The sequence below is a fragment of the Micrasema longulum genome, unplaced genomic scaffold (assembly GCF_059751315.1).
Source record: "Micrasema longulum isolate JH-2025_06_02 unplaced genomic scaffold, ASM5975131v1 h1tg000879l, whole genome shotgun sequence".
Classification (NCBI taxonomy): domain Eukaryota; kingdom Metazoa; phylum Arthropoda; class Insecta; order Trichoptera; family Brachycentridae; genus Micrasema; species Micrasema longulum.
In genome coordinates, this window is record NW_028278071.1 from 45230 (window position 1) to 73159 (window position 27930).

Here is a 27930-nt window from a genome sequence, read left to right on the forward strand (position 1 = left end):
CACGATTTGCATCCGTAGAAGAGAATAGGTGTTATGCAGGCGTTATATAGCCTATATTATTTATTGTTATTTTCATGATTATTTGTAACTGTTAATACTAAAATGTGCTATATTTTTTAATTGAAAATAACGTTAATAATTACATATCAAATATTTAAAGCAAACTTTGGCGATTCTAATGATGTAATCGTCATTGCACAATTTTCGGGTTTTAAAACGAACACGCCTAAAAAATAATTATATCGTTACCACTGTAATATTTAAACGGCTTCTTTTAAAATAAGAATAAATAAAAAAAATATTAAACACTATATTACTACTCTCATAAAACACATTTTTTAATTGACGAATTTTTTGCTATTGATATAACATGTTCTTTTAAACATCTCGTTCAACGCTCGGCACAACGCAACGCCTGAAAAATTTTGTACCTGTAAAAAGGTATAATTATACCAAAAAATTTTAAATTTTAAAAAAATAAGCTCTTTTAATGCCTACATTTTTAGGTTTTCTATAGCTTAATTTATGTTGAATAAACAATATCTCATATTTTACTTACCTCTATTGAGGTAGGTATCTATCCTAATTATCTGTATTTGGTAATAATTGGCCCATGTCAACATTCATTATGGATAATGTAATACTCAGTATTGACTTAGACCAATATAATATTTAGCAGTATTGACATATGAATATACCACAGCAATGTTAACATAGGTCATGCATGGGCTAAGTTGCCGAAGTGCAAACATGATACTCTGAATTAAATTATGTAGTAATGATCTTATGTCCTAATTACTGATTTTGGAAGTAATTTATCTTTCCGAACCTGAATTAATTCCTGCGGATACAAAAAACATTTTGTATACTGAAGGTACAAAAGAAATTAACAGATTTTTTAAATTCTGCCAAATTCTCAGCCAGCGGCTTGTGCAAATCATCTTTAACGCACTTTTCAGGGCTTCTTGGGCCCCGAATACGATGTAAAGTTAACAGATATATCTTTGACTGTCTGTAAATAAAAATGTTTGGAGTAAAAAAATGTATGCATATTCTGCTTTTCAAACGAAAAACTTAATTTAACTTCGTATATTAAATTGAAAATAAATGTTAACTTCCCATTGTAATCGGGTCCTGGGCTTAGGTTGTTGATCAGAGAGAAATAATTTTTTGAAAGATTTAAACCAACAGTTACTTATGTTGTACGATACAGCATTTTCGCTAAGAATATCTTGAATCGATTTAAATGCTTTATTTGTATTTCTTGGTTCAAATTAGTATAAAAATGCAGTTCCTATATGCTCTGGTGTCATTTTCGTGTCTACTGAAGTAAATATTAGGCGTCTGTCAATTCAAGTTGTCTAACCAAATATCAAATTTAAATGACCTTTGATAGTAGTACATAAACCCTGAAGAGTGCGAAAATATTTTTAATTCAAATATTGAGGTATTAAAAAAATATGGGAAATTTGCTAACAAAAAAATAAATTTAAATCATAAAATTTCTATTCTTAAACTGATAAAAAATAACAACGCTCATGAACGAGCTTTAAAAAGCTCGTTGCATTTTTAAAAAAAATAATTTTGTTCTATCAAATTAGTTTAATTTTATAAAAATGAATTTAATTTTCAACTAGCTTGATATAAAAAAAAAACTAACCAGCCAGAAGCCAGCTGTCAAAATAAAATACGTAACTTAGGAACGTGAGTAGTTAAAAAATGAACTAACCGCTTTTTTATTTTAGTAGATGTGTTAGTAAATAAATCTTATTTTTTTTGTTTATTTGAATGTATACCCGGCTTGAAATGGCTAACGAAACTGGGTTAAACAAACCAACAAACTGATGATGACAAATTAATTTTGGTTGTTGCAGGGATACTGTTTTTTTTTTTTTGCTATAACGGATTGCCAATCACACGCGGTATATTCTTCAAAATGTGCGTTAAAAAAACAAAACAATGTTGGTACATAAATTGCATTTGAATGTTTGATAGCTTATATTGAAATGTTAGTACCTGTCACTAAACCAATTAAAAAATCAATTTTCGGTTGCGTAGGTACGCTTGTGAATGAAAATTTAATATTACGCGTACATAAACAAAGGTTATTAAAGATTTGAATAGACTGTACGTAAATTTATTTGCAAGCTTTATACTTTATCACTGCAATGCATACTTTTTAATAACAATGAGAATTTTTTAAATCTTTTAAAAAATAAATGAATGTATGTTATACAAAAGACAAACATACTATGTTTGTCCTTTATGGACTCAATAACTACTGGACTAATTTACATGCAATCCAATTACAGGTTTTCGAAAATGATAATTATTTTTTTATACAAATATGAACACTTTCGCACAAAAAAATCGATTTTACTTAAGGCAATTGAAAATAACTCTGCAAGTTCTGATTGTAATCGAGGCCTGGCAAACACGATAAAAAACAAATAAATAATAAATAAAGCAACTCAATGTCTCGCAGCAGTTTCCTGCAATGGTCTCTTCCTTTATTCAATATCCAAATTAAAGGCCCTTGAGAATGGCTTTCGTTTTCGAGAACTTAACCTGTTCATTCCGAACACTACCGGGGCCGTAAAAGGGAAATTTCTCTAAGCAAATTTATGAAATACCCTAGTCATAACTTATGGAGATTCCTGTATTTTAATAGAAAACAACAGTATTCAGTGTCGTATGTAAAATATATAAATAAAATATAATAAACGAATAATTCAATTAAAATTTCTTATTTTTTTCAAGTGTGGGATGCTACAGCGAAGCAGCCTTTTGGTTATATACACGGATCAACATTTCAACTTGGTAACTTTGACGAATGCATACAACCCCATGCACCTAAATTGGCTTTGGAAGGAATAAGCCGACAGTACTGCTTGGCGGACGTGTCAGTTGATGTCCTCTCGTCGAACTTCAGAAGGACAGAGTTTAAGGATACCTTTGATCCTTACAGTAATGTTTTGGATAAAATATACGTAAGTTATTATATTGACTTTATTTTTTTTAGATACATAATACTTTTAATAGCTAACTTCACATTAAAATTATTATCATTCCTTTATATGAATAGATTATAACTCTCTCTCACTTCTGTTAACCGTACCTTTTAGTTCTAATGCGCCTATTTATACCTTAGTGACAATTTTTAACGCTTATCAACTCATGGTTTCTTTTTTTGTTTTAATTCTCAAAGCACCCTTTTAAATCCAATCCACAATTCCTTTTCCTTTTCTAACTCATATAGTGTCCATGTGGCTCGACGGTGGAATCATATCCCGTCCAATATCAAAGCTATCTCTCCATTATCTCTTAATCAAGTCTGAAGAAATATCTCTTTTCTCTTCCTTAATCAATCTTCATATCGTCTTTCCTTTTCCAATTACTAGTATAAATTTAAAGTCGTTAATTTAAGTTTTTTCTATTTTTTAATATCTTTTTTTTTAAATTTCATTTTCTTTTGATTACGCTTTAAAACATAAATGATATAAATAACTCTTGTATTTTATTGGTCAAGTTAAAGATATTGCTATTTGAGAATAAGCCCGCCAATATGCAGTTTGAATTATGTGCAAAAAGTAAAATAAATCAAATTAAGAAGCACAGAGGGGGGTAAAGGAATACAGCTTTGTTTTGTGCAAAAGAACCAGAATCCTGGACGAGTTTTGATGACTTAATATAAAAAAATTAAAAAAGAAAATAGAGTGAAGGAACATCCACTTCACATTGTAGTGGTCGGCGTGTTTGCCTACCATGCTTGAGGTCCCGGGTTCAATTCCTGAAAGGGTGAACATGAAATATTGTTTTTTAAGGTGGTTCTACACTGCGATATTTCTTTATCTCTGGACTGGCTCCTAAAGGGTAGGACTTATCGCATTTTCTTCGCGTAACAGTTGATTGAGTATAAATAAGCGTATCTCGGTTGTTTATTACATGCAATCTTCGGGTGCCAGCCCCGGGTCAGTGAAATATTGCAGTGTTAAACCACTCTTAAAATAAATATATATTTTACGTCGACCCTGTCAGAAATTAAGCCCGGAACATCAATTAAGGTGAACGCGCCAACCAATACAATATATAGCGTAATTTACTTTTTCAGAATTTTTACCTGAAAGTGGAAATATATCAACAGCAAAAAAATTCCATGTTTCTGGTTCTTTTGCATTAACAAAATCGTATTATTTATCCACATTCAGCTCAATCATAGATATTTATCATGACGACAAAAAGTCTTTAACCAACTTTACCGATCACAGTTGAATTTTTTTTTTTTACATGGGAGTTGCAGCATTGACCTTGCTTATAATGTACAAGGTTTATATTTCACAAAAGGATTTAATTTCCTGGCTATCTATATTAAAGAAGTGTTGGGAAAAGGAAGGAATTTCGGCTGTGGACCTTTATAGGAACTTCTCCGCATTGCTTAATGAAGAGAAAACCACAGAAAACTCATTCAAGAGAAGCCAAACTATTGACATACATTAGTAGGGCTTCCGTTTCACTTGAGGAGGTCACGGCATTTTGTGTGCTGTTATCATGTTTTGTCCTTATTATTGTGATGTGAAACACTAAACAGTAGTCATCGAGTTTGAGCTTTCTAGATGGCAGCTTTCTAACGGTACAAACGCTGCACCAGTGGAGTAGTCGAGCTAGAGCGCACCGGAGCGGCGCTCTAACACTTTTTATCTGAGCGGAGCGGCGCTCCGGCTCTGGTCAGGAAGAAATACGTTTCAAAAAATATCTACTTGTGTCTCTTTAAGCAATTCGAAATAACAACAAACGTATTTATTGCCGATAACTGGCAAAAGTCTAAACATGTATCCCCCCCACCTCCACCTCCAACTTCCCTACCAGTTCACCATATTGGTGGCGGTGCGCTCCGGTACATTTTATTTAGGACCACACCACTGCGCTGCACCGACCTTGCCGTCTAAAAGACTGCCATCAGTGAAAATTGTCAATTCATTTTGTTCCATCTCAGGTAGAGTTTGATCATTGTAGCCGTGATCTATTCGATATTTTTCCGCGGGGTGAGGGAGAGAGATGAAGTCTCTGACTTTCTGGAAGTGTCTGTCATTTGAGACATCTTCGAAAGTAAGACTTCTCTTCATATCATATTTAAAAAAAAAAATTAAAAAAATATTTGCGTTCGTATGATTTACCCAAATATTTAATTTTGAGGGACATTTTCAACGAGTTGTAAATAACTCACTATTAGAAAATGGAATCAAGTTGGGGTAGAGTGGGATTCAAACCACGGACCTTTGGTCCGTGAGTCCGAGACACTAGCCACGGGACCACAACCCGATCTACTTCAACGAGCTCTCCAATTCTCAAGTCAAGTGGAAATTGATTAGTTTATCGTGGTCACGTGGTCAAACGCCAAATATCAAAGTCAACCGCGAGTCAAGTTAAGTATAATCGATGATCTATCCATGCGAGTTTCATGTTTTCGTTTGTCTTTTGTTTTGCGCATTGCAAGGTTTTCTTTTAAAAAGAACGTAATTTCAACTACTTTAAGCATGTCAAAACTAATTTCTCCTGACCGCCACGCGAAAAGCCGCGTGAAAAAGCTAGTATTGATATAAAGAAAGAATAATCAAACGTTAATAATAAAATATAATTTTATTTGGAAATATACAAGTACAATATAAAATAATTATTGAACTTACAATGAAGTATTTTACTGTCACTTGATTGGCACCTGAAGCGTAAGACTGATTACCTAACCTTCCTGTAACACTTGATTGAAACACACTTCGTGTACTTTTTTGATGCAGTGCCCTTTGAACCATGAGGTATGGTCTAGGGTTTGGTATTGATGATTTGTTATTTTTGACAGAAAATATAAAGTGGTTTAAAACTTTTCTAATGGTACAACAGAACTAAGGAGGGGCTGGCATTTTTCAAAACTTTCAACTGATGAAACTTTCAAAACTTCCCGAAATTTCAAATTGAATTTTCGCTTCCGCTTGATTCTGATGGTTTGACAAAACAAGGAATGTTTGAAACTTATAATAGATACGCTATATCAACATGATTGTATCGCACAGTGTTTTTCTTTGTCTATGGCGTTGTATTTTTGTGCTGGTTTTGAAACAAACCAAAAGTACAACTAAATGGTAAATGTTATACGTCATTTGGAAGAAAATTTTTGACCTAAATGAGCCAAATCAGCAATAGATACATTCGTTCAATTGAAGAAAAGATAAAAGACTTAAAATATTCGGCCACTTTGATGATGCAGATCAAGTGATACGTATCCTCTCGGTTACAGGGTATTTCCCACGTCAATTTACAACGGTCTATTTAGTGTATTAGGTGTTAACATAAGTTGTGTCCGTTTTTTTTTTTAAATTTAAAAATGAGCTCCAAAAATAAAACAATTTGATAAAGGTTATAGGTCATTCGAAAGAAAATTTTCTGCCATATAAGATTTCTTTAAACTTTTTTTTATTAAAAAGTAATGCCTAGTAGGAGAAGACCCGTGGTAAGGCAGACTAGTACATGTATGTTGATTTATATATCTCCATATACGTACACTCACACGTGTGCACACATATAAACATACATACACATACATACTACTGGTTTTTACTTTAAAAATATTATTTAATTTTATTACAAACTTTAAAAACGGTATATGAGCATTTTCAACCCCTCTGTTTGAGTCCAATCGAGGGAATAAAACTTCCAAAGCTGCTCGCGATATTTACGCAGTATACGGTGAAGATGCTCTAAAATAATTACTAATTTGATGTAAAAAAATGAAGGAGAAAACATTATTGACTAATACTCGTATGTAGAGACATAACTTAAGGTGAGGAATGTACATTCTAATTTCAAATGCAGAGAATAACCCGAAGGTGAAGATAATAGAATGTACTCTCCTCACCTTAAGCTTTGTCTCTGCATACGGGTATAAGTATCTGTACCTTAGAACAGTGCTCCGTAACCTTTTCTCACATTTGACATATCAAAGTTCTTCCTAGAATAGGGAAATACATATTTTTTAAGTAATAAAGGTCTATAAAACTGACCAATAGAAAAAATATTTTTTTGCTAATTATTGGTAGCATAAAAAATATTTTTATATTTGTAATTTTAAATTCCCGCGAAAACGGTATTTGCAATGGCCGCGCCACTAATACGCCGGGATTCATATTTATTTGTTTCTGGCCATTGAAATTTGTTTCAAACATTATCACGAATCTTGACTTTCTAAGTCGGTTGTGAAAATGTTCATTTGAAGATTACAAAAAATACAAATTAATATATTTTTTAAAATAAGAGAGATATTTAAGTCTTGTGTCCTATATCGACTAGTGTGACATCACAGCCACACAAGAGTTAATGATTGAAGTCAATTTTTTTTTTTCAAATTTCAATTTATAAAGTTTCAAAATTTGGTTCAAAAGTTGTGATGCTTTGGAAATCACACAGTCCCCAAATCTTGTTTCCTGAACATTTCGTCTAATATAATTCCAGTAATTTATCCTTTATTTGTATCCTCTTGTCCTCTTACTTTGGAAAAAAAACGAACACACCTTTCTTTTCTTTCTTTTATGTTTAAAACCTATGGAAATGAATTCTGGATTGTTCCCGGACGGAGTTCATCCAAATTTTATAACAAATTACAACAGAGATGAAAAACATTTTAGAGACGGGAATATGGAAGTCTAGGCATTTACAGAGCTCATTGTCGTTGGCTGGTTTAAGTGGTCACTTTACACACTGTGTAACATTTACCATTTTTTCTATGTTTGAACATCCATATTTCTTCAATTCTTCCACCAGTTGAGTTTGAACTATTTGGCTGGTGAAGGAGTAGTAACGGTTCAGGTTCTCCCGATCGGACTTGTTTCTTCCGGTTTACTTACAAACTAATGAACTAACATACCCCATCGCCATCAGAATTGGGAAAATTTGATAGAGAGTGACACACAAATTGACTGTATTAACTTAGGTGTCTCTGACGGCGATCGGGACATTGAAAGCAGTAGATGTAAATTGAAAAAATAAAAATACGTGAATCTTTTTGAAAAATTCCCATTCATTACAGCTACAAAAAATGTTTTTGCAATGTGCGGATCTGAAAAGAGGCAACGATTCCTTTAAAATAGATTTGGGTAATGTTGATTTTGATGACAGGATAATGATATGACATGTTGATGACAAACATAAGCAAAATGGTAAATGTAACACAGTGTGTAAAGTGGCCACTTAAACCAGCCAACGACAGGTCATTAGCCTTGTAAATACCTTCAGTTTTAATGCTGCAGTACAGCGTTTATTTGATATTTTTTAAATACATATGAAAATTTGTTACCCACTGAGTCTAAAGAGTTTTCGGTGGAACACATTGTTTTTTTAAGACTAGGTTTTTTAAACATTATTTTAATCATATTATATATATTTATTTATTATTATTTAACAGACACTATAAAGTATTTCGAAAAAACTTCTTCAGTTATTTTTTTTCAATTCAATTCAATTGAAGATTTTTCATATTAATGATGGTTGACTTTAATATTCTCTTCTCTAAAACTTTCTCCATCTCTGTTGTAATTTGTTAATCCGAATGACTCCCTAAAATATTTAGACACACTCAAAATATTTTTTTAAATTTTATGTATTTTTTCAACAAAGATAGAGTTGTTGAGAATATGTTAACAAATTATCACTATTAAAAAATATCTACTATTTTAATAAATGAAACAATTAAGTAGGTTATTATATATTTTAAAAGAGTGGATTGACAACATTTTTAAACAAAAACAATTTTGTGATTAGGATTAAAAATATAGGTCTTTTTCAACAAATTTGAGTTGGAAAGGAAACTTATAGTTTGATCAAGCATTTTAGAAATTCAACTTTATTTGATCAGCGATGGGTAGAATAGATTAATAATAAATGAAAGTGATAGTAACATTTTTTTTTTAAAAACATTTTTTTGTTTTGGCGAATATATTTTTGCCTCGACCTTAAATGTTTGAGTGCGCCAATGATATTTAAAAATACTGTATATACTCAAATGTATACACATACATATTATATGAATTACATCTGTATATTTGTGAGGGCACTGAAGCCCAAATCTCTCTTAACTTAGGAATGTTGTTCAATTTATTTTGAAATTTTCCTCGAACGGATTGCCAAACATATCGCGCCATATCCTTTGGAATTCGCTTAACTGAAGTACCTATCCATGTAGTCAAATATATTATATAATATGTAGGATTGTGAGATTATATGCAAACTCTTTTTTTGCCTCGTTGCTTGGCGCTTAAGGACCTGGGTTCGATACCTGGCAGAATAGACGAGAAACATAGATATTCCTGGACTAGCGCCTGAGCGTGGGACTGATCACCTTACAGTTGTGCAAAAAATGATTTAAATACACTGAATTTTGTTTATAAGTTCAGTGCTCTATGCACCACTGAGCGCAGAAAGAGAAAATAGCATAATCTAATTTAGAACGTATTGGTTACCCGGAGTTTCTTAATTATTACAATAACTTTTTTAATTATTGTGATAAAAATGTTTTGAAAAATCATTCGTTTATTTGGGATTATTTTGTTTTATTTGACCAACAAGCAGGCCAGTGGGTATCTTCGCAATTTAGAGAGAACATATTTAAAACATTTAAGTATACGCGTGTTTCAGGGTCAGACCGCGAAAGTTCAGAGGAATATTCCTCGTGGAAAACTTTTTAAAAATTCTAATATTTTTTTTCCAAAAACTATTTTTTTATATAAATAATTTGAAAATTTAGTTAATCCTCAATTTTTCGAACTAGCTTCACTTCAACAAATTCCTACCCTTCTCCAACCCAGTCGCTTCCTTTGTCCGCGTCCGGTGCGTATCGCTTCGTTGGTTAAATACGTCTTTTGCCTCAATTTTTTCGTAGGGGAAATGTAAGGATTTATGGAATAGATGCAAATCCGAGAAATTAAAGATTTATTCAAATTTCAAATAGGAAAAAAAATATTTTTCTATATTCAAGTTCTTTATGAGGAGTGTTCCTCTGAAGTTTAACGGTCTGGCCCTGAATCACCGTATATACATTTTTTTAGAATGATGTAACAATCTTCATTTATCTTTATTTTTTTGACCAATTAGCGCTTTCACTATTAAAAGGTGAAAGCGCTAATTGGTCAAAAAAATTAAATGGAAGTGTACCAAGTATTTTAAGTTAATAACTTATATGTATATAAAAGTTATTACATCATTACAATGGAATTTCGTCAAGAGTTGTCAATCAATAATTTAAATAAAATTTTTTGGAAATATTTGGAAGATAAATACAGCAGCTAAATTTATTTTTAAGGGATAGACAAGATATATTTTATCCAAGAATAGTTTGCTATTGGACTAAAATTGAAGTAACACGACTTTCCTTTTTAAATAAAGAAAGATCACACGAAGAATATAACTCAATAATGAGAAATTTCAGCGGTATTTTTGAAAAAAATGTTCATAGACTATGAAACCAAGCCAGTGTTTTTTTTTTTATTATGATCGTATTATCATCGCTACGAATTTCCTACTTCCTCAATCACTCCGCGCATGACGTCACTAGTTCTCTTAAGTGAGTTGTCCTGATTGTTGGGTTGGCTTCCTGAAAACCAAAAAGTTATCACAACACTGGTATTAGGTCGACAAAGAAGCACTTTTGAAGTAATTTTAAGAAATTTATTTAAAAAATATGTTTTGATTATTTTTTTCATACATTTTAGACAATCTTCATCGTACAACTCTGTTCTGATTTTTAGCCATTCATATACAATTTTCCGTAGCACTGAATATTGTTGTGCGATGAACCGGGTTGTGGTCTCGTGGCTAGAGTCACGGGCTCACGGATCAGAGGTCGAAGGCTCACACCCCGCTCTACCACAACTTGGTTCCCATTTCCCAAAAGTGATATTTTTACAACTCGTTGATAATAACCTCAAAATTAAAATATTTGGGTTAATCATTAAAACGCAAATATTTTTTTTAATCTAAAAAAAACAAAAAATCTGCCTTATAAGGGTTAATACCTTCCATTTTAAGACAAAAAAGTTTACATTTATATTATAAATCCGTTACAAAATATTTCATAACTTATAGGGCCTTACTTACAAACCTAGTATAAAGTTATGTCTGTGCATGGTGGTTAAAAATTCTATTTATAAATAAGGACAACCAATTTTTATTTTATTTTCAATTTAATAGTTGGAAAATAGTAATGGAAAAAACCTGGATTATTTTGTCTTAAAATAGAAAACAAAATTTTCAGTACCTCCAAATGTTTATGCTGAAATTTACTCTCTGGGAGCTTTTAAGAATGTTTTTTTGCCTAAGCCCTTTAATCTCTAGACTTCCGTATTCCTTAGTCAAAAATATTTTTTCTCTCTCTTGAAATAAATTTATTAATTAAAAATGTTTACGATTTGTCCTTTGTTTATTTCCAAGATTTTATATTTATTTAAATTTTGTGTTAAATTGAATGCAAAATATTTTTTTAAATACCTAAATATACTAAGTCCTTCGTTAAATTAATTAGTAACTTGCTTTATTTTCATCCTAAAATATTTATTTTATATTTTATATTTTTTATGTTTAAAGAATTTACACTGTGGTCAAACATTTCAACTAATGTTAGTAAATATTAATATAAAAACACTTACCGACTTTAGTCTCCCGGTTTCGAAACGTACCCGTCTCTTTGCCAGGACACTCACTACAACAACATGCAAATACTAAAATACACCTCCACTTTCTCCATCACCGTAGTATATATATAGCATTTCCAAAAATACACAAATCGCATGCAGATTTCTAGAGATGCGAATACCACCATGTCTAAACATTCACAAAACTTAATTAAAAATATATATTAAATCTTATATTGAAGAATTGGGAGGGTGTTGAGAAGGAGAGGGGTCTTTGTATATAGAGAAATATGTGTATGTGTAAATATATGTATTGGAATGTATATATCTCGCTCATTGAATCCATTATATCTTACGGAGTGCGTGTCTGGGGTCTCACCTGTTGAGGGGGATTGTACCGGATAGCATAATCCGTGAGGCCAAATATACGGGCGAAGGTGTATATTTTAAATTCTGTAATGTCCTGCCGGTAAAACGACTTTGTGATTACAAATTGATTGTAGATCACTTTGTTGATCTGGAATATAAAAAACAGTTTTCCACACTCACACTTGATTAAAAACTAAGGGCTCCCTGTTTGTTCCCCGAATTACATATTGCTTCGGAGAGCGAACATTAAATTGCGTTGTTCCAAGATTGTTCAATGATCTTCCACAAACCATCATTAACATGAAAGATCTTCAAATGAAAAAAAAGAGCTGAAGAAATATCTTCTAGATATTTTATTGTGCCTGTTTATAAATCAATTTGTAAAATATAAATAAAATAAATGTACTATAAACCCGTCATAAAAAAAAAATGTGTCCCACCGAAAAGTCTTTAGACTTAGTGGGTAACAAATTCTTGTATGTATTTTTTAAATTTTGAAATTAACGCTGCTCTGCAGCACTGGAACTGAATATATATATATATGAAGGGGAATATGTGTAAAAAAGTCGGTAAGTGGTTACATACTAATATTTACTGAAATTAGATTTTTTTTTAATGTTATTAATTTATTTAATACTCTTATTTATGTATACTAAGTTTATCGTGTTGATTTCGAAATAAAACAAAATATTATGTATATTATACCAGTCAATAAAATTGAATAGGTAAATTTGCTGCCACAGAGAGGGAAATCAGTTTTGAGAAGAGAATATGTAAGTCTAGACATTTACAGGGCTTACGACCTGCATTAGCTAGTTTAAGAAGCCAATTTACACACTGTGTTACATTCGCCATTCTGATTATGTTTAACGTTTAACGTCTTGGATGAACATATTAAGTTCTCCAAAACAACGACTATATTTAAGATGAAGATCCATGACTGGATTGTATCGAGGGGTAGAGACCACTGTATGAGATTGCTTCGGGAATAAATGCATAACATCACTGCTGTTTTCATTATTATCCATATACGTATATCGTATATGTGTATGTCATCACTGTCATACGTATTATTATATAACTTTTGATTCCATTTTCGACATGTTTTATAATTTTTTATTAATTTTATTTTTCTATTACTATTTTGTATATTGTTTTGATTATTTTGCTTATTTTTTTTTTTATTACCTGGATATTGTTTTAATATGTAAATAAATATTTCTGATTTTTGATTAATATATCGAAGAGTCCTGACTTAACACGGAATTTTCTAACAAGTCGGGACATAAAAAAAACATATAATTGTGTCTATGCAAAATTGTGTATTTTGTGCATTAAATAAAAAATAAATAAAAAAAACATCCACATTTTTCAACGCTGTTGACTTGTGAAGTCAAAAAGCTAAAAACTTTATCATGTGAGTGAGATTCATCCGGCTGAACTAATTCACCTAATAGGCAACGCCTGAAAACAATTTTTAATTTTTATGCTTATTCTTTTACCAGTTAGTTAATACAACAGTGTATTGAGTGTGTTCAAATGTTTGCAGACTGGCTGGATTTCCTCCCTGGTGAGTTATTTAGATCTTAATTTGTTGCAACAGAGAGGGAAATAGAAGTTTCAGCTAATTTTTTTTATTAATCAATATATTTACATAAAATTTATGTATTTTTTTTTAAATTTAATGATACATACTTTTTTTTCTAATATTAATCTACTTTTATACTTCTAGTGAATGTTAAAACTGTAACTCTCCAAAAAAAGAGACTAGCTCTTGTGCTTGGAGAGTTACTTACACTGTTATAGTTATTTTTTTATTCGAATTTATATAATTTTTAATAAACAAGTACGTGAGAAAAAAAAACTTATACTATATAAAAAGAAAAACAGAAAATAATTATACAGTTAAACTTATTAAAACAGAATGCTGTTTTTATACGGGTTTTAAAAATGACTTTAAATTTATTTATTGATATGGGTATTAGTTTTAATAGTTTTTAATTCATTTGGGATTATTGTAATTTTTGATACCTTTGAAGTCAAAGCTATTTTGACCATGACTCGTGTGGAATTTGGGGATTTCATTATTATTTTGTCTGCGCAAAAGTCAACAGATGGAAGGGTTGAGGAAATGTGGATGTTTAAACATTAAAAAAATTGTGAATGTTACACAGTATGTAAAATGGCCATTTAAACCAGCCAACGACAAGTCGTAAGCCCTGCAAATGCCTAAATTTCCATATTCCTTTCTCAAAAATGTTCTCTCTCTCTATGACAACAAATTTAGATTTAAATCAACTGAAGAAATATTCTATAAATCACAACTTATGACACCAAAACAATTATACGCTAAAACAATACTCACTTAAAGATTTAAAAACTACTCTTACTCAAATGAAAGACATAACCTCCACAATACATCACATACAAATAACATAATCACTAGATCCTCAACACATAGACAACTTAAACAAATACAAACTAAAACCACTTTCGGACAAAGGGATTTTGAGTATTATTAAATTAAAATCTATAACCTACTCCTACTATCTATTAAAACAATGAGTAACGAGAAAATGTTAAAAAAGGCTTTAAAATAATGGATAGTGGAGATAGGTAATAGTTAAATGGATTGTCTCATTCACCCATACCAATATTGAATCAACTGCTCCACAAGTGTATAGCTTATGTTAGGTTTTTGTTATTTTCATTGTGTGTTTTGTAATATAAATAATATAGATGTACATAAATACCTTGTTTTTAAAACTGTCTGAATATTTATTAATTATCTTCGTTTTTTTAAGTTAGTCTTCTTAGTTTATTCTAAAATTTAATTTAAAAAAAGTATATTGTTAAGTGTCCTCAGCGCGGGAAACCCCAGTGAGGTTACATTATTTTTATTATTAATTATAGTTTGTCGGCAAAAAATATGAATAAATAAAATAAAATCCTTAGGGAGGAAATCTAGCCAGTCTGCAAACATTTGGACATACTCAAAACATTGCTGAATACGTAAATTCACTTTTTATATCTCTAACTCTTCGTGTTTTAATACCTATTGCATAATTTTCTTACACTTTACGACTCGCGACAAATAAAATTAAGAAAAACACTAACAGATAGAAATGGTAAAACACAAACGTTTGTGCCAGCTAAAATATGCGTAATTATTTAACTTATGTCTATAATCAACAATGCTTATGCTATCATAACTAAATATCAGTGGCGTAGTTAACCCCATAGCAAAGCATGAATGCTCTAAAAATACACATCGCTAGCCCAAAGCATCAGTGAGATAAACCCGAAATTTTCGATTTTGAGATACACATGCAAATATTTTAATAATTTTAATCAATTAATAATTTAAAACATCAAAATTTTGAAGTTAGATGGTTAACCTATGTAAAAATAAAGTATACATAATCTACTTTAAATTATTGAGTTCCGTCAGACCCTTCGCACACCTCAAAGTCCGATTATCTGAGAAGAGGTTCTTCAGATATATCTCACTGTTGCTTTGGGCTAGCAATATGTTGTCAATCTTTCGTATAATATCAAAAGTAAATATATTTTCAACACATTACAGTGGGATATCGATTTAAATTTAAATAAAATTAATGATATGTGTTCAGAGTTGAGTTGAAAAAAGTTTTAATGAAATAATTGTAAGGCCTTAGTTATAAACCTGGTATATAGTTACGCCTAAGTATATTTGAAGAATTAGGATGGGAATATCATCATTATTCTACCATTATAATTAGGACAATAAACATGCAATAAATTACAATACTAATAACTCCCAAGAGTTATATATATCCTTGTCTACAAACATTTGGGGAAACTAATGTTTTTTTTTTATTTGTATTTATTTATTTATTCATGCAAACACATATACGAGTGTATTACAAAAAAATAACTTTATGAGGCCAACAATCCTGTTTTGAGTTGAGATACAACACATTGGAAAGTGGAAGCATTATGTACATTATTAAATAACAGCAAACATTTAAATTACAACATAAGCATATATTTCAATAGCCATCTGGACATCACGCTCAATAGTTTATAAATCTATGGAATATCTCGCAGCAGCCTCCTCTAATGCTCTCTTCCCTTAGACAAAATCCAAACTTATACACTTGTCTTGAAAATGGCTATCATTTTGGAGAACATAATATGTTCATCCGGGACATTGAACATTCTTGGGGCCACCAAAAAGAAATTTCACTGAGCAAAAATCGTACGTGTTTTTGGAGTTAAATAATTCAAATTACAGGAAAACCTTGTATGAGCATTCTGCCGGGATCTTCTCTTGTAACCGCAGGACCAGAAATACATTGTTGATAAAACTTTTTGCTATAAGGAGCATAAAAATAGAAAATTATTTTCAGCCATAGCCTAATTGGCGGAAAAATTCAGCCAGATGAATCTAACACGCATCAATAAAGGTTTCAACTCTTTTGATTCACAATTATCAACAGATGAAAGAGTTAAGTAAAAGAAAATGTTAAAACATTGGCAGAATAGTGAATGTTAGCCAATGACAAGTCATAAGCCCTGTTAAAATCCAGACTTCCATATTCCCTTATCAAGTAAATTTTCCCTCTCTGTTGCGAGAAAAAAGTAATTAAAAAGATTTTGATCATATTTCTTAACGTTTTTTTTATTATCAACTTTAACGTGGTATATTATTATTAATTTACTATTATTTTATTTTTAATTATATACGGCCAGAAGACTTTAACATGACAGGCACATCATAAAATTTCTAGACTTTCTTGGTAACAAATAAATATGTCGGTCAAATAAATATGTATACAATACATTGAGATATTTTATATAAAGATAAGATTCCATACAAATCCGAGCTAAAAAGTCGTCTCCAAAGAAAAGGGAATGACCAATAAAGGGTGCAAGTGTCGTCACGTCATATCACGTTGACTTTGACAAGCAAAACAAGTAGTATAGTAAAAAGCACGAACTTTTTACATCGGTCTATTGTTACCTTTGGTTATCGTTTCACTATACGCCCGACGAACTAAGCAGGAGATAGACAAGAGATAGCTTAAAACTAGTAACATATGAATAAAACGTTTTCTACCATTATAAAAGCTATTTCAAACAAGTATTGATTAAGATAAAAACATTGCTTACCGGTAAAAGGTTATACCATCGCTTTATCTATCTTTTCCAGATCAATTTGTGCAGTATATTAGTGTACATATGGGCATTCTAGTAGGAAAAAAGTAGCCGGAAAAAGCTTGCAACAGACTAAAGTCCGTTTTATTAAACATATGCCAACTGGCCGCAGGTTGAGAGAACATATTTACTCTATATAATAAACTTTTTAAGTTATTATTTCAAATGAAATTATGCTTGACAAATATACATAAATAAAGATAAAAATACCACACAAAAGTAAGTAGGTAAATAATTTAATATGTTTGAAAAACTTAAACAGTTTTAGGCAAAAAACTGAAGTTTATAGTTTTTGTATATAATAATTTTTATTTTTGCAGTTCATTCAACTATTTTAATTAATATCTTTAAAAAAAATCGTGTAAGCAGATTTCATTTCCATTAAAAAATGTCATCTACGCCACTGGTAACCTTATGGTGTATAATGAACATATAACGCAATTTCTTCAAGAGAGAGTGCATGAAATGAGTTTCGACACCTTTCGGCACACATCGGCCGCTTCCGTGGTGGGCCGACCGAGTCGATAAAATGTAACGCGTAAAAGCCTTTTATGCATACATGTTCATATCATTATGGATACGATGCCTCTTTCAACAGTCGGAGCCAATGGCCACGCGGTATTTCCAGAATTGCTTAATTTGGACGAGCATTGTGGTGGCAAAATCATCGCGAAACTTTATAACTAAATATTGTGGTATCCGTTCAACTAACATAAAAATCCATTAATTAAAATTACATGAATGAATTTATATTTATTTATTCACAAAATATAAGGTCAAGTGAACGTAGTTATGCAGAAAACAGCCAGCCATAAAAAAGTGAAACTGAGATAATATCATATTTGTGAAAAGAGTGAATAAATAAATCTCCACAACAGTTGGAATGTTTTTGACTTTAACAAATGGTATACAAGGAAAATATTAGTTTTTTTTACATTACAAAAAAGAATTTAATTATGTTTTTTACCAGTTTTAATGATTTTTAAATTCGTTAAGATTTTCTAGTGCTGTGGGTGTTTTTTGCAAATTGAGAAATACAGTTTTTGTGATTGATACCATTTTCAGAAGGTGATTAAAACCACTTTTTGTATGAAAACGGTCTGGCTGTTTTTAGCAGAACATAGAATTGACCTTACTGCACCCGATAACATCAATATCGCATTTTTTCAAAATTGTGGACTGGCTGCTTTCTGCATAACTACGTTCAAGTGATGTTATGCATCGTCTAGTTAGTGAAATCATAAGAGTATACGCAGCGGCAGATTTTTTTTATTCATACATTTTTTTGTCTTCGAAACTTCATCAAATTAGGTTTTTAAGTAAAACGCTTTATTTTTTAAATTTATTTAAAATAAATTATATAATCATAATTATCATTATCATTCCCTTTTCACACCTTGTGGTGCATAGGGTACTGCATTAGTACACCAATCGCAGCGTATCTTGATCATTTTTGTAACCTAGAGGTAAGGTGATCAGTTTAACGCTTTAGGTTTCAGTCTAGGGGCTATGAAATATTCTAGTGTAAAAACACCCATTTAAATATTATTTCATATCAACCATGTCGGGAATCGAACCCGAGACCTCTTGCATGGAAGGCAAATGCACTGACCATTACACCACGAGGCCGACATAGTTTTATATTATTTTTGTTCAGTTTCTTATATATATGTTTCTTCGTGTAACTGTTTTAAAAATAGTTAATATATTTGTATACCATGCGTCCGAAGACGGCAGATTAAACAAGGCAATTTAAAGGATTTTTGTACGGCAAATATCGATTATAAAATCAAAAGCAAGTTGCATAAGCAACAAAAAAAAACATTGCTCTAATCCAGGGAAAAAATACGTTTATAAACATTATAAAAAAGCCAGACCGTGTTTTCTTATATGCTTCCAAAACCCTTAGCTTAAATAGCTTATTTTACTATTCATGAACATGAGAAAAAGACACAGTTTTAACATTTAATTAAAATATATATTTTTTTTAATGAAATAATGAATTTTACATTTTGTCATCATATTGAACTTGTTTAATCAAAATTTAAAATTTATAAGAAAAAAAAGTTTATATATAAGTTTATTCAATCCAGTTGGCACCGTGTTGTAATGATCAGTGCGTTTTTCTAGCAAGCAAGAGATCGTGAGTTTGATTTCCGACGTGGTTTACATGAAATACTTATTTAGAAGGGTGTTTTAACACCAGAATATTGCATGGACTTGTACCTGAAACGTATGACTGATCATCTTATCTTTATGTTACAAAAAATGATCAAGATATCCTGCGATTGGTGTACCAATGTAGTGCCTTAAGCACCATTAGGTGCGGAATGGGAATGATGAAGTTTATTCAATAAAAATAATAAACCTAGTTTAATATTTCTCCATCTATATATAACACTGTATCTCGCATGTAAAGACGGGATAAAAAGGGGATTTTTTTTAAAGTTTGACATTTTTTTTCCTTCGCTTTTTTGTGAAAACCATTGGTTTTCTATTCTATTCATTTATGTTGATTGTTGTTTTAATTTCTTTTTTTATTAATTGATTTTAAAAATTATTCTATCACTGTTTTTCTTGCCATGTATTTGCAATTTTATTTTATCAATAATCTTTTTTTCTTACTTCCTATTTATTTGTTCAATTCGTTTTCTTTCTTTTAGATAAAATGAATACTCATCGTTGTTTTTTCTGCCTATTTATTTTATTTCACTTTGTTTTTCAAATACTTTTATTGCCATCAGAAACATGTTAAAATTTATTTACGCAGAAAAATAATGTTTTTTTTACTGTTGGCACTTTCACAGTATTCTGGAGATCAGATTAGAAGAAGGCGTGATATCATCCACTGGGCAATGTGTGTCCCAGCAAGCTGTAGTCCAACAGAACTGGAGTTGATGATAAACCGGCACTTCCAAGAAATATCTAGAGCTAAAGACGGAAGCCAGGTCTTCAAAGCAACCTTAAATCCAGCACTGTGCCAATTTGCCGAAAAACCCAAGAACGTCCCAGTCGGAGCAATCATTTTTTGGTGAGTAAAATAATTCAATAATACAACTATATAATTATTTAATCATATTTCTCTTATTTACACAAATGTTACTATAACCTCCCTTAAGTTATAAGTTTACACCATACTTTAAAATTAAACTAATATGGATACAAGCATAATTTTTCAAATGACCATAAAAACCAGCCAATGCCAGATCATAAATCCTGCAAGGGAGCTTTTTTCCCGTGTCTTTTTTTTTATTTCTGTTGTAAAATTCTTTATCTCTCCTCCTTTTCCCTCTCTTTACTTGTTTTTTCCATTGATGACTGGCACTGATATTAATTAATTTATTTTTAAAAAAAAATATCTATTTTATTTTGTTATTTTCTCTCGAATACGTTTTTACAAATACAAATACAGGCACCATGGCGCAGTTGGTAAGACGGCCAACTGTGAATCTGGCGTCACGGGTTCGATTCCCGCCAGTTGCAAGAAAAAAATCCAAGAAATACTTTTTCTCAATTGGTCTGGATTTTTTGGTATTATTTTCATTACCTCCTTCCATATGCCCTCTATCTCACCTGCTAACAAGCCTCTAAATAAAGGCTTAGCGGGTATTCCTTTAAAAATTAAATTTAAAAAAACATAAATTTACTAAAGATTTCAATAAAATTATAATTGAAAATATGAATAAAACTTTTTGGTTAAGCTTCACATTTATTTCATTCGACCAACGAGGGTTTTTTTCAGTAATTTTATTTATTTATTTGTAAGTAAAATAATATGATAAACAAATTATTATCAAAATAGTGAGTATTTCTTCAGTTTGGAAACTAAAATGGAATATTTATGCATGTTCCTTATAAAAACTTTTCTATCATAAAATCAAAGTATTGTGCTAAGTTAATCTGCTAAAAAGTATATTTCCCACTCTGTCATTTTATTGCATACTTTTTTATCTTCTTTCCTTACCCTTTAAATAATAAGAAAAAAAAACTAGTACTTAATCCCAACATCGGTCAAAAACATTCCTAAAAATGAACTGTTTTGCAAACCAGTTGTAATTATATTTATTTTGTTTGTCCCTTAATAAAATGCTTATGTGATCATTTTTTATTTCCAAACAAAAGTTCAAAGTATTGTAAACAATTTACCATTCCTATCGAAGTTTTTTTTAGGCGAAAGCGCTCGCTGGTCAAATTAAATTATAGTGAAACTAAACCAAGAAGTTTTATTGAAAATTTTATTAATAGTTTTATATAAATCAATAACTTTGTAGTTTTTTTATGTTTTTTTTTTACAATTTGACTACTAAACTAAGAATTTTCTTAACATGCAAGAAAAATAGATTTTTGACATGGTTGATATGAAACATATATTTACAAAGGTGTTTTTACACTTAAATATTTCAAAGTCCCTGGACTGGCACCTGAAACCTAAGACTAATCATCTTACTTTCATGTAATAGAAATGATCAAAAAACACTGCGATTAGTGTACTAATGAAGTGCCCTATGCACCATTAGATTTGGAAATGGAATGATGATGATGAAATAATGAATACAATACCATACAATACAAATAAATCTATGTGAATTTAATTAAAATCTTAATTTCTTTTTCGTACAGACATTTTTTTATGAATCTTTTTCACACTGACCCAAATGCAATTGTCTGAACATAATCATATTCCGAAATAATACTATGGCCTCTAAAAATGACGGCCTCGATAATTTTTGCATGAAACTCAAGGGTTGGGACAAGAAATTACTACATTTTGGAAATACCCACAAACTAAGAGCATTAAAATACTCATGCATGAATTATTAGTCGTAAAGGTCATTTATTTGCGTAGTGTTTTTAAAAATGCCTTTACATGAAATTAAAATGCCAGGCGCCGCGTCGTGGCGCAGTTGGTTAGACGACTAACTGTGAAACTGGGGTTGCGGGCTTAATTCCCGCCAGTTGCAGAAAAAAATCCCAAGAATGATTTTTCTCTCAAGTTGCCACGTAAACCAGCTAATGACGGTTGTCTTTATTTATTTTTTTTGTTTATCAATAAATTTTATAAAAGGTACATGTTTTTCAAAAAATTCTATACATATCTCCTTTTACATATCTAGTAAATGTTATCATCAACTCTCCAAAAAAAAGACTAACTCTTGTACTTACACTGTTGTAGTTGTTTATTTATAAGAGTTTATATAATTTTAAATACGAGTACATGAGAAAAAAATAAAAACATTGGATATATAAAGAATAAAACATAAAACAAAACTACATTCATACTAATTAAAATTTAATGTAGTTTTTACACGTGTTCAAAAAATTTCTATAGGTTTACTTTAAATATATTTATTGATATATTATTTTTAATAGTTTTTAGTTCATTGGGAAGATTATTATAATTTTTCACACCTTTGCAGACAAAGTTATTTTGACCATGACTTGTGTGGAATTTGGGAATTTTAATATTATGTTGGTATCTGAGTGATTTTTTTATCTCAAATTCCTTTATTTTATTTTTTTTATAAATTTGTATAATAGAATTAATTTTATAAAGAGTGCCTACTGTATGAAACTTAAATATTTTATACAGACTTTCCGTATTGAATTATGAGGGTTTCTTTAAAATTACCTTAATAATTAATCTTTGTACTATCTTAAGAGGGTTTAATATATTGTACACCCTATAATACCATATTGTAACACTATAAAGAGAAAAACCCAGCCTTGTTATATTCAGTCCAGTAATCATAGAGTTCATGCTTCACAAAAAAAAATCATGAACTGACGTACAGTGCCTTTGAATGTTTAATAACTCTATGTTAATGTCTTTGTGCCTACCGGTGAAGCAAGTAAACATACAAATTTCCTGTGAGTTATCTCACTAGAATGATTTATATGAAAACTTATTATTACGCACATATAAAGCGGAGGTTACTAAAGATTGGAATATACTATACGATGACTCAAATTCACATTTTAATTAAAAACGGGGTTTCAATGTTAAACGTTCATTAGTGTGTACTATCAGAAAGCAAAGTTGTATATTAATTTATTTATTATTTACGCCTCGGGGGCTTTTAAATTGCATCTAGTAATCTTGTAAATATGTCGCTAGTAAACAGTTTTTTTTAAGTCTCAAATTACATTACGCTTTAAAGGTAAAAATGGAAAAAATACTACATAAAAGTAGCTAGGTACATAATTACATGCTTCCAAATAATTAAAACAGTTTTAGGAAAAAAAAAAAAATACAGTAGATATTATTTAAGTCGGCCTCGTTGTATAATGGTCAGCGCATTTGTCTGCCATGCAAGAGGTCTCGGGTTCAATTCCCGACATGATTGAGATAAAATATTTATTAAAAAGGGTGCTTTCAAACTAGACCATTTCATAGTCCCTGTACTGGTATCTGAAGCGTAAGACTGATCATCTTGCCTTCATGTCACAAAAATGATCAAGATTCGCTGCGATTTGTGCACTGATGCAGTGCCCCTACCACTATTAGGTTCGGAAAGGAAATGATGATGATGATTGTTATTTAAGTTCAGGTGGGTAAAATACTTTTTATTTTATATTTAAAAAGGAATAACCCGCTAAGCCTCTATCTTAAGGCTTGTCAGCAAGTGGGATAGAGAGGATATGGAAAGAGGTAATGAAAAATACACCACAACACCGAGACTAATTGAGAAAAAAAACCTTTCTTGGATTTTTTCTTGCAACTGGCGGGAATCAAACCCGCGACGCCAAATTCACAGTTGGCCGTCTAACTGACTGCGCCACGACTCTTGTCTAAGTCAAAGTGATTTTTACAGCATTCAAATAATGCAAGTTATTTATATTTTATTTCTCCGAGCTTGTTTCCGAGCCAGTGTAGTCCGACGATTGGAGAATTTACAAAATAATTCTGTCTATCAGACTCTACAGCAAAAGTAGACGGTAATCTCGTTCATCCATTCAGTACTTATATACTTATATGTCTCGTGTAATCGGGGAATTAAGTTAATAATAATTTGTAACAAAAGGTGAATTAAAAACTTTTCGTTTTCAACCACCAATTATCTACTTAATTACCAACATGCTCCTTTATCGGGGTAAAATTTTCTAATTAATGTTAAACAATTTTAAATTTGTAATAGTATCAACCTAAATCTAATACATATTATGGAGGTTATAAATCAACTCTTAACGTCAAGTGTTATTTTGTGTTTGTAGACTCTGTTAAAACCGTCAAATAGAATTAAGATTATTTGTAAATTTTACCTTGATAATGAAACATAATGATAGAGGTCGTGCTTGAATTAGAATTTTTTGATCAGGATTTATAGTAAATATAAATTTTTCATTTTACCCACTTTAATCCATTTTGAGTGAATTCAGTCCTTATCTTATCAATAATAATAAATAATACTTATCAATAATCTCATATTGTTACGATTATTTTTACTTTCAGTTAAATTTCTTGTATCCTTCAGTTGTATGCTGATGATGCCGTGCTTCTTGCTAACAACAAAAATGAACTGCAATTCTTGGTAACAATGGTCTACGACGTATGCGAGGGAAGCGATCTGCTGACGAATGTCGATAAATCGAGTGTGATGGTTTTTGAAAGACATGAAAGTATGACTAAATGTGAAATCACTGTTAATGGAGTTATACTAAAACAATTAGATAAATTTGTGTATGTAGGAAGAATGTTTAATAGGAATGGAGTGACTGGGAAAAATATTGAAAGGAGGGTGAGTGCCGGAAACAGAGTGAACGGGGCATTGAAATCAACCTTGGCAAATAAATGTTTGTCGCAAGAGGCAAAATTAGCAGCTCTCAATGGAGTCCCGACCCTGATGTATGGGAGCGAAGTATAGACTTGGAAAAACAGGGATGAAAGAAGGCTGACTGGTGTTGAAATGAGATCTCTCAGGCGAATGTGTAACTTTGTACGATAAATGCACAAATGTTGAGATCCGTTCATTATTCAAGGCTGATAAGCATTATCGACAAAATCAAGAAAGGAGCTCTGCGTTGGTTTGGACATGTAAAGCGAATGGACAGCGAAAGAACGGGTAAAAATATTAACGATGCAAATGTTGATGGATGCAGAAATAGAGGAAGACCGAGAAAGACATGGCATGATCAAATCCCATAAATACTTCAAGATGGACATGTTAAATGTCCGAATGAAATGAATGAAAAGATGTATGAATGTAGAGGAAGCCAGATCTGTATGCAAAGATAGAGTGATCTGGCGTTCTATCCTCTCTGCCTACCCTTACGGGAAAACGGCGTGATGGTTTGTTTGTTTTGTTTGTTGTTAAGTTATGGGTTTAAATGTTTATTATTATTTTTCTGTTATTCCCACAGTATTTTATTTTTCGTTTTGTTTTTAAACACGAGTATTTTTTTATTATTCTATTTTAATGCTTTTTAAAAGCATAACGCATTGAAAAAAAAAAATTCTTCTTCTTCTTCAGCCTTATTATCTCCACAGCTGGGAAAATGCCCTTTCCAAACGTCTCCATTCCTTCCTATCACCCGCTTTCATCATCCACGTTTTACCGGCAATAGAGACAATGTCGTCGACCCATCTTTTATGTGGCCTTCCAACACTTCTTTTTTATGCCCATGGTCTACACCTTATTGTTCTGGATTGTTAAATAAAAAAAATTAAAAAATAACCAATCGCGATACTTAAAAATAATTTATTAATCGGTTATAAATGTATTAACATATTCCTTTCATCGCCTGCCGTGACCAGTTAATAAAAGTAATGTTATATAATAATAGTTATACTAAAAGTGATTTGGTATGAAAGAAATGGAAAGTACGAACGCCCATTCAAGACCCGTTTATCGTTTGAATGTCAGACACTGCACCGAAACGGGTACAAATAAGTTCAATTACCCAAACTGCCAAAGTGGAACATTGGAATTATATATTACATTGCGTCATATGGACAATGTTGTACTCAATTTCAATACGCGTAATGTATAATCATCTATCTTCTTTGGGTTTTTTTATTCTATGAAGTTTATTGTCTAACTCATATGATCTTTTAACAGTCTACATAAGTAGGGGAATCTGGTCACATATGATCACTTCAGCAATTTTTTTACATTGCATCGTATGGACAATGTTGTACTCAATTTCAATACGCGTAATGTATAATTGTCTAACTTCTTTGGGTTTTTTTTTTGTCTAATTCATGTGGTCTTTTAATAGTCTACATGAGTAGGGGAATCTGGTCATATATGATTACTTCAGCAATTTTTTTTTCCTTGCGTCATTTAGACAATTTTGTACTGAATTTCAATTCGCGCAATATATAGGCATCTATTTTTTTGGGTTTTTTAATTCTATGAAATTTATTGTTTGATTCATATGGTCTACAGTCTACGTAAGTAGGGGAATCTGGTCATATATGATCACTTCAGCAGTTTTTTTACATTGAATCATATGGACAATGTTGTATCTAATTTTAATACGCGGAATGTATAATCATCTATTTTCTTTGCGTTTTTTTTACTCTACGAAATTTATTGTCTAATTCATATGATCTTTAAACAGTCTACATAATTAGGGGAATCTGGTCCCAAATGATCATTTCAGCAATTTTTTTTTCAAACGAATAATCGCCGTTTTATTATTTTATAATGTATGATGCAACTATCGTTTCTTACCAACCTTTTTAATGTGGTAGTATTGTTGTTGTCGAAGCATTTTTGATTAAGTCATCGTCATGTATTTTTCTTAATGCAATTTCGTTTACAAAAGTTATCATCTTAATTTTCGTCAAGTATTTTATGTCTGAATGTCATGTTTTTTTATACAGTTTAAGCTGAGAGGATCAATTTTTGGTTTCCAATGTCTGAAAACGGTCGACTGTGAAACAGGCGTCGCAGGTTTGATTCCCTCCAGCTGTAAAAATAAAATGCATTTTTTTTTCTCAGTCGGCCTGGGTGTTGTGATGTATTTAGCATAACTTTTTTCCACATCTTTTTCTTTGCCTGCTGATTGGGTTATTCTTTTAATAAAACATTACGTTAGAGACAAATTTAATACCAACATTAAAAAGCGAATAATGACTTCACTTACCAGACAAAACATAAAAATAAATTAAGACCCATTCTTTCTACACTTACTATTTAGTGATGCTCACGCATACACACACTTGAACGCTTACTCCCACGCATTTGCGAAGTAAGTGTATAGGTGTGTTTTTGTGTATTTACACAAAAACACACCTATACACTTACTTTTATTCAAAAACGTATTTCAGTATTTTCTCCCTAGATTATGGGGCCTAGATCAGCGATTTTTATGCACTACAAATATTTATCACTGACGTGTCTCTGTAGATTTGTTTTTTTAATAAATAGTTTCATATGAGAGATGGGATCATCCAAAAACCCATAAAAACGCCCAGTTTTATCTGCCATCTTTGAACGCACAGTATACAAATATAATAAATGATTTCGAAAAACGGAAAATGTACTAACACAGGAAATTTTATTCTGATACTCTTCCTAAAAAAAAATAAATCGGTTTAGTTTTGGGAAGCACAAAACGGGATAACGAAACCTTGGTTTTTTTAGATTAAGGTTTGGCAGAGTCAGTCCGACGCGATGTGCCGTTGTTTTTTGCGCACCATATCGTGGATGCATCTACGTGAGAGTGACAGAAAAACTATGTTCAAATA

At 31.1% G+C, this 27930-nt stretch overlaps 1 protein-coding gene across 1 annotated transcript in view; it reads left to right on the forward strand.

Annotated features, from left to right (window-relative positions):
• Positions 1-27930, forward strand: part of LOC148278450 (uncharacterized) — a 62230-nt gene that overhangs the window by 21603 nt on the left and 12697 nt on the right. The window contains exons 2-3 of the mRNA XM_088231380.1: positions 2761-2990; positions 20045-20268. Coding sequence (XP_088087506.1) covers positions 2761-2990; positions 20045-20268 — 454 coding nt within the window. The remainder of the gene's footprint in view (positions 1-2760; positions 2991-20044; positions 20269-27930) is intronic.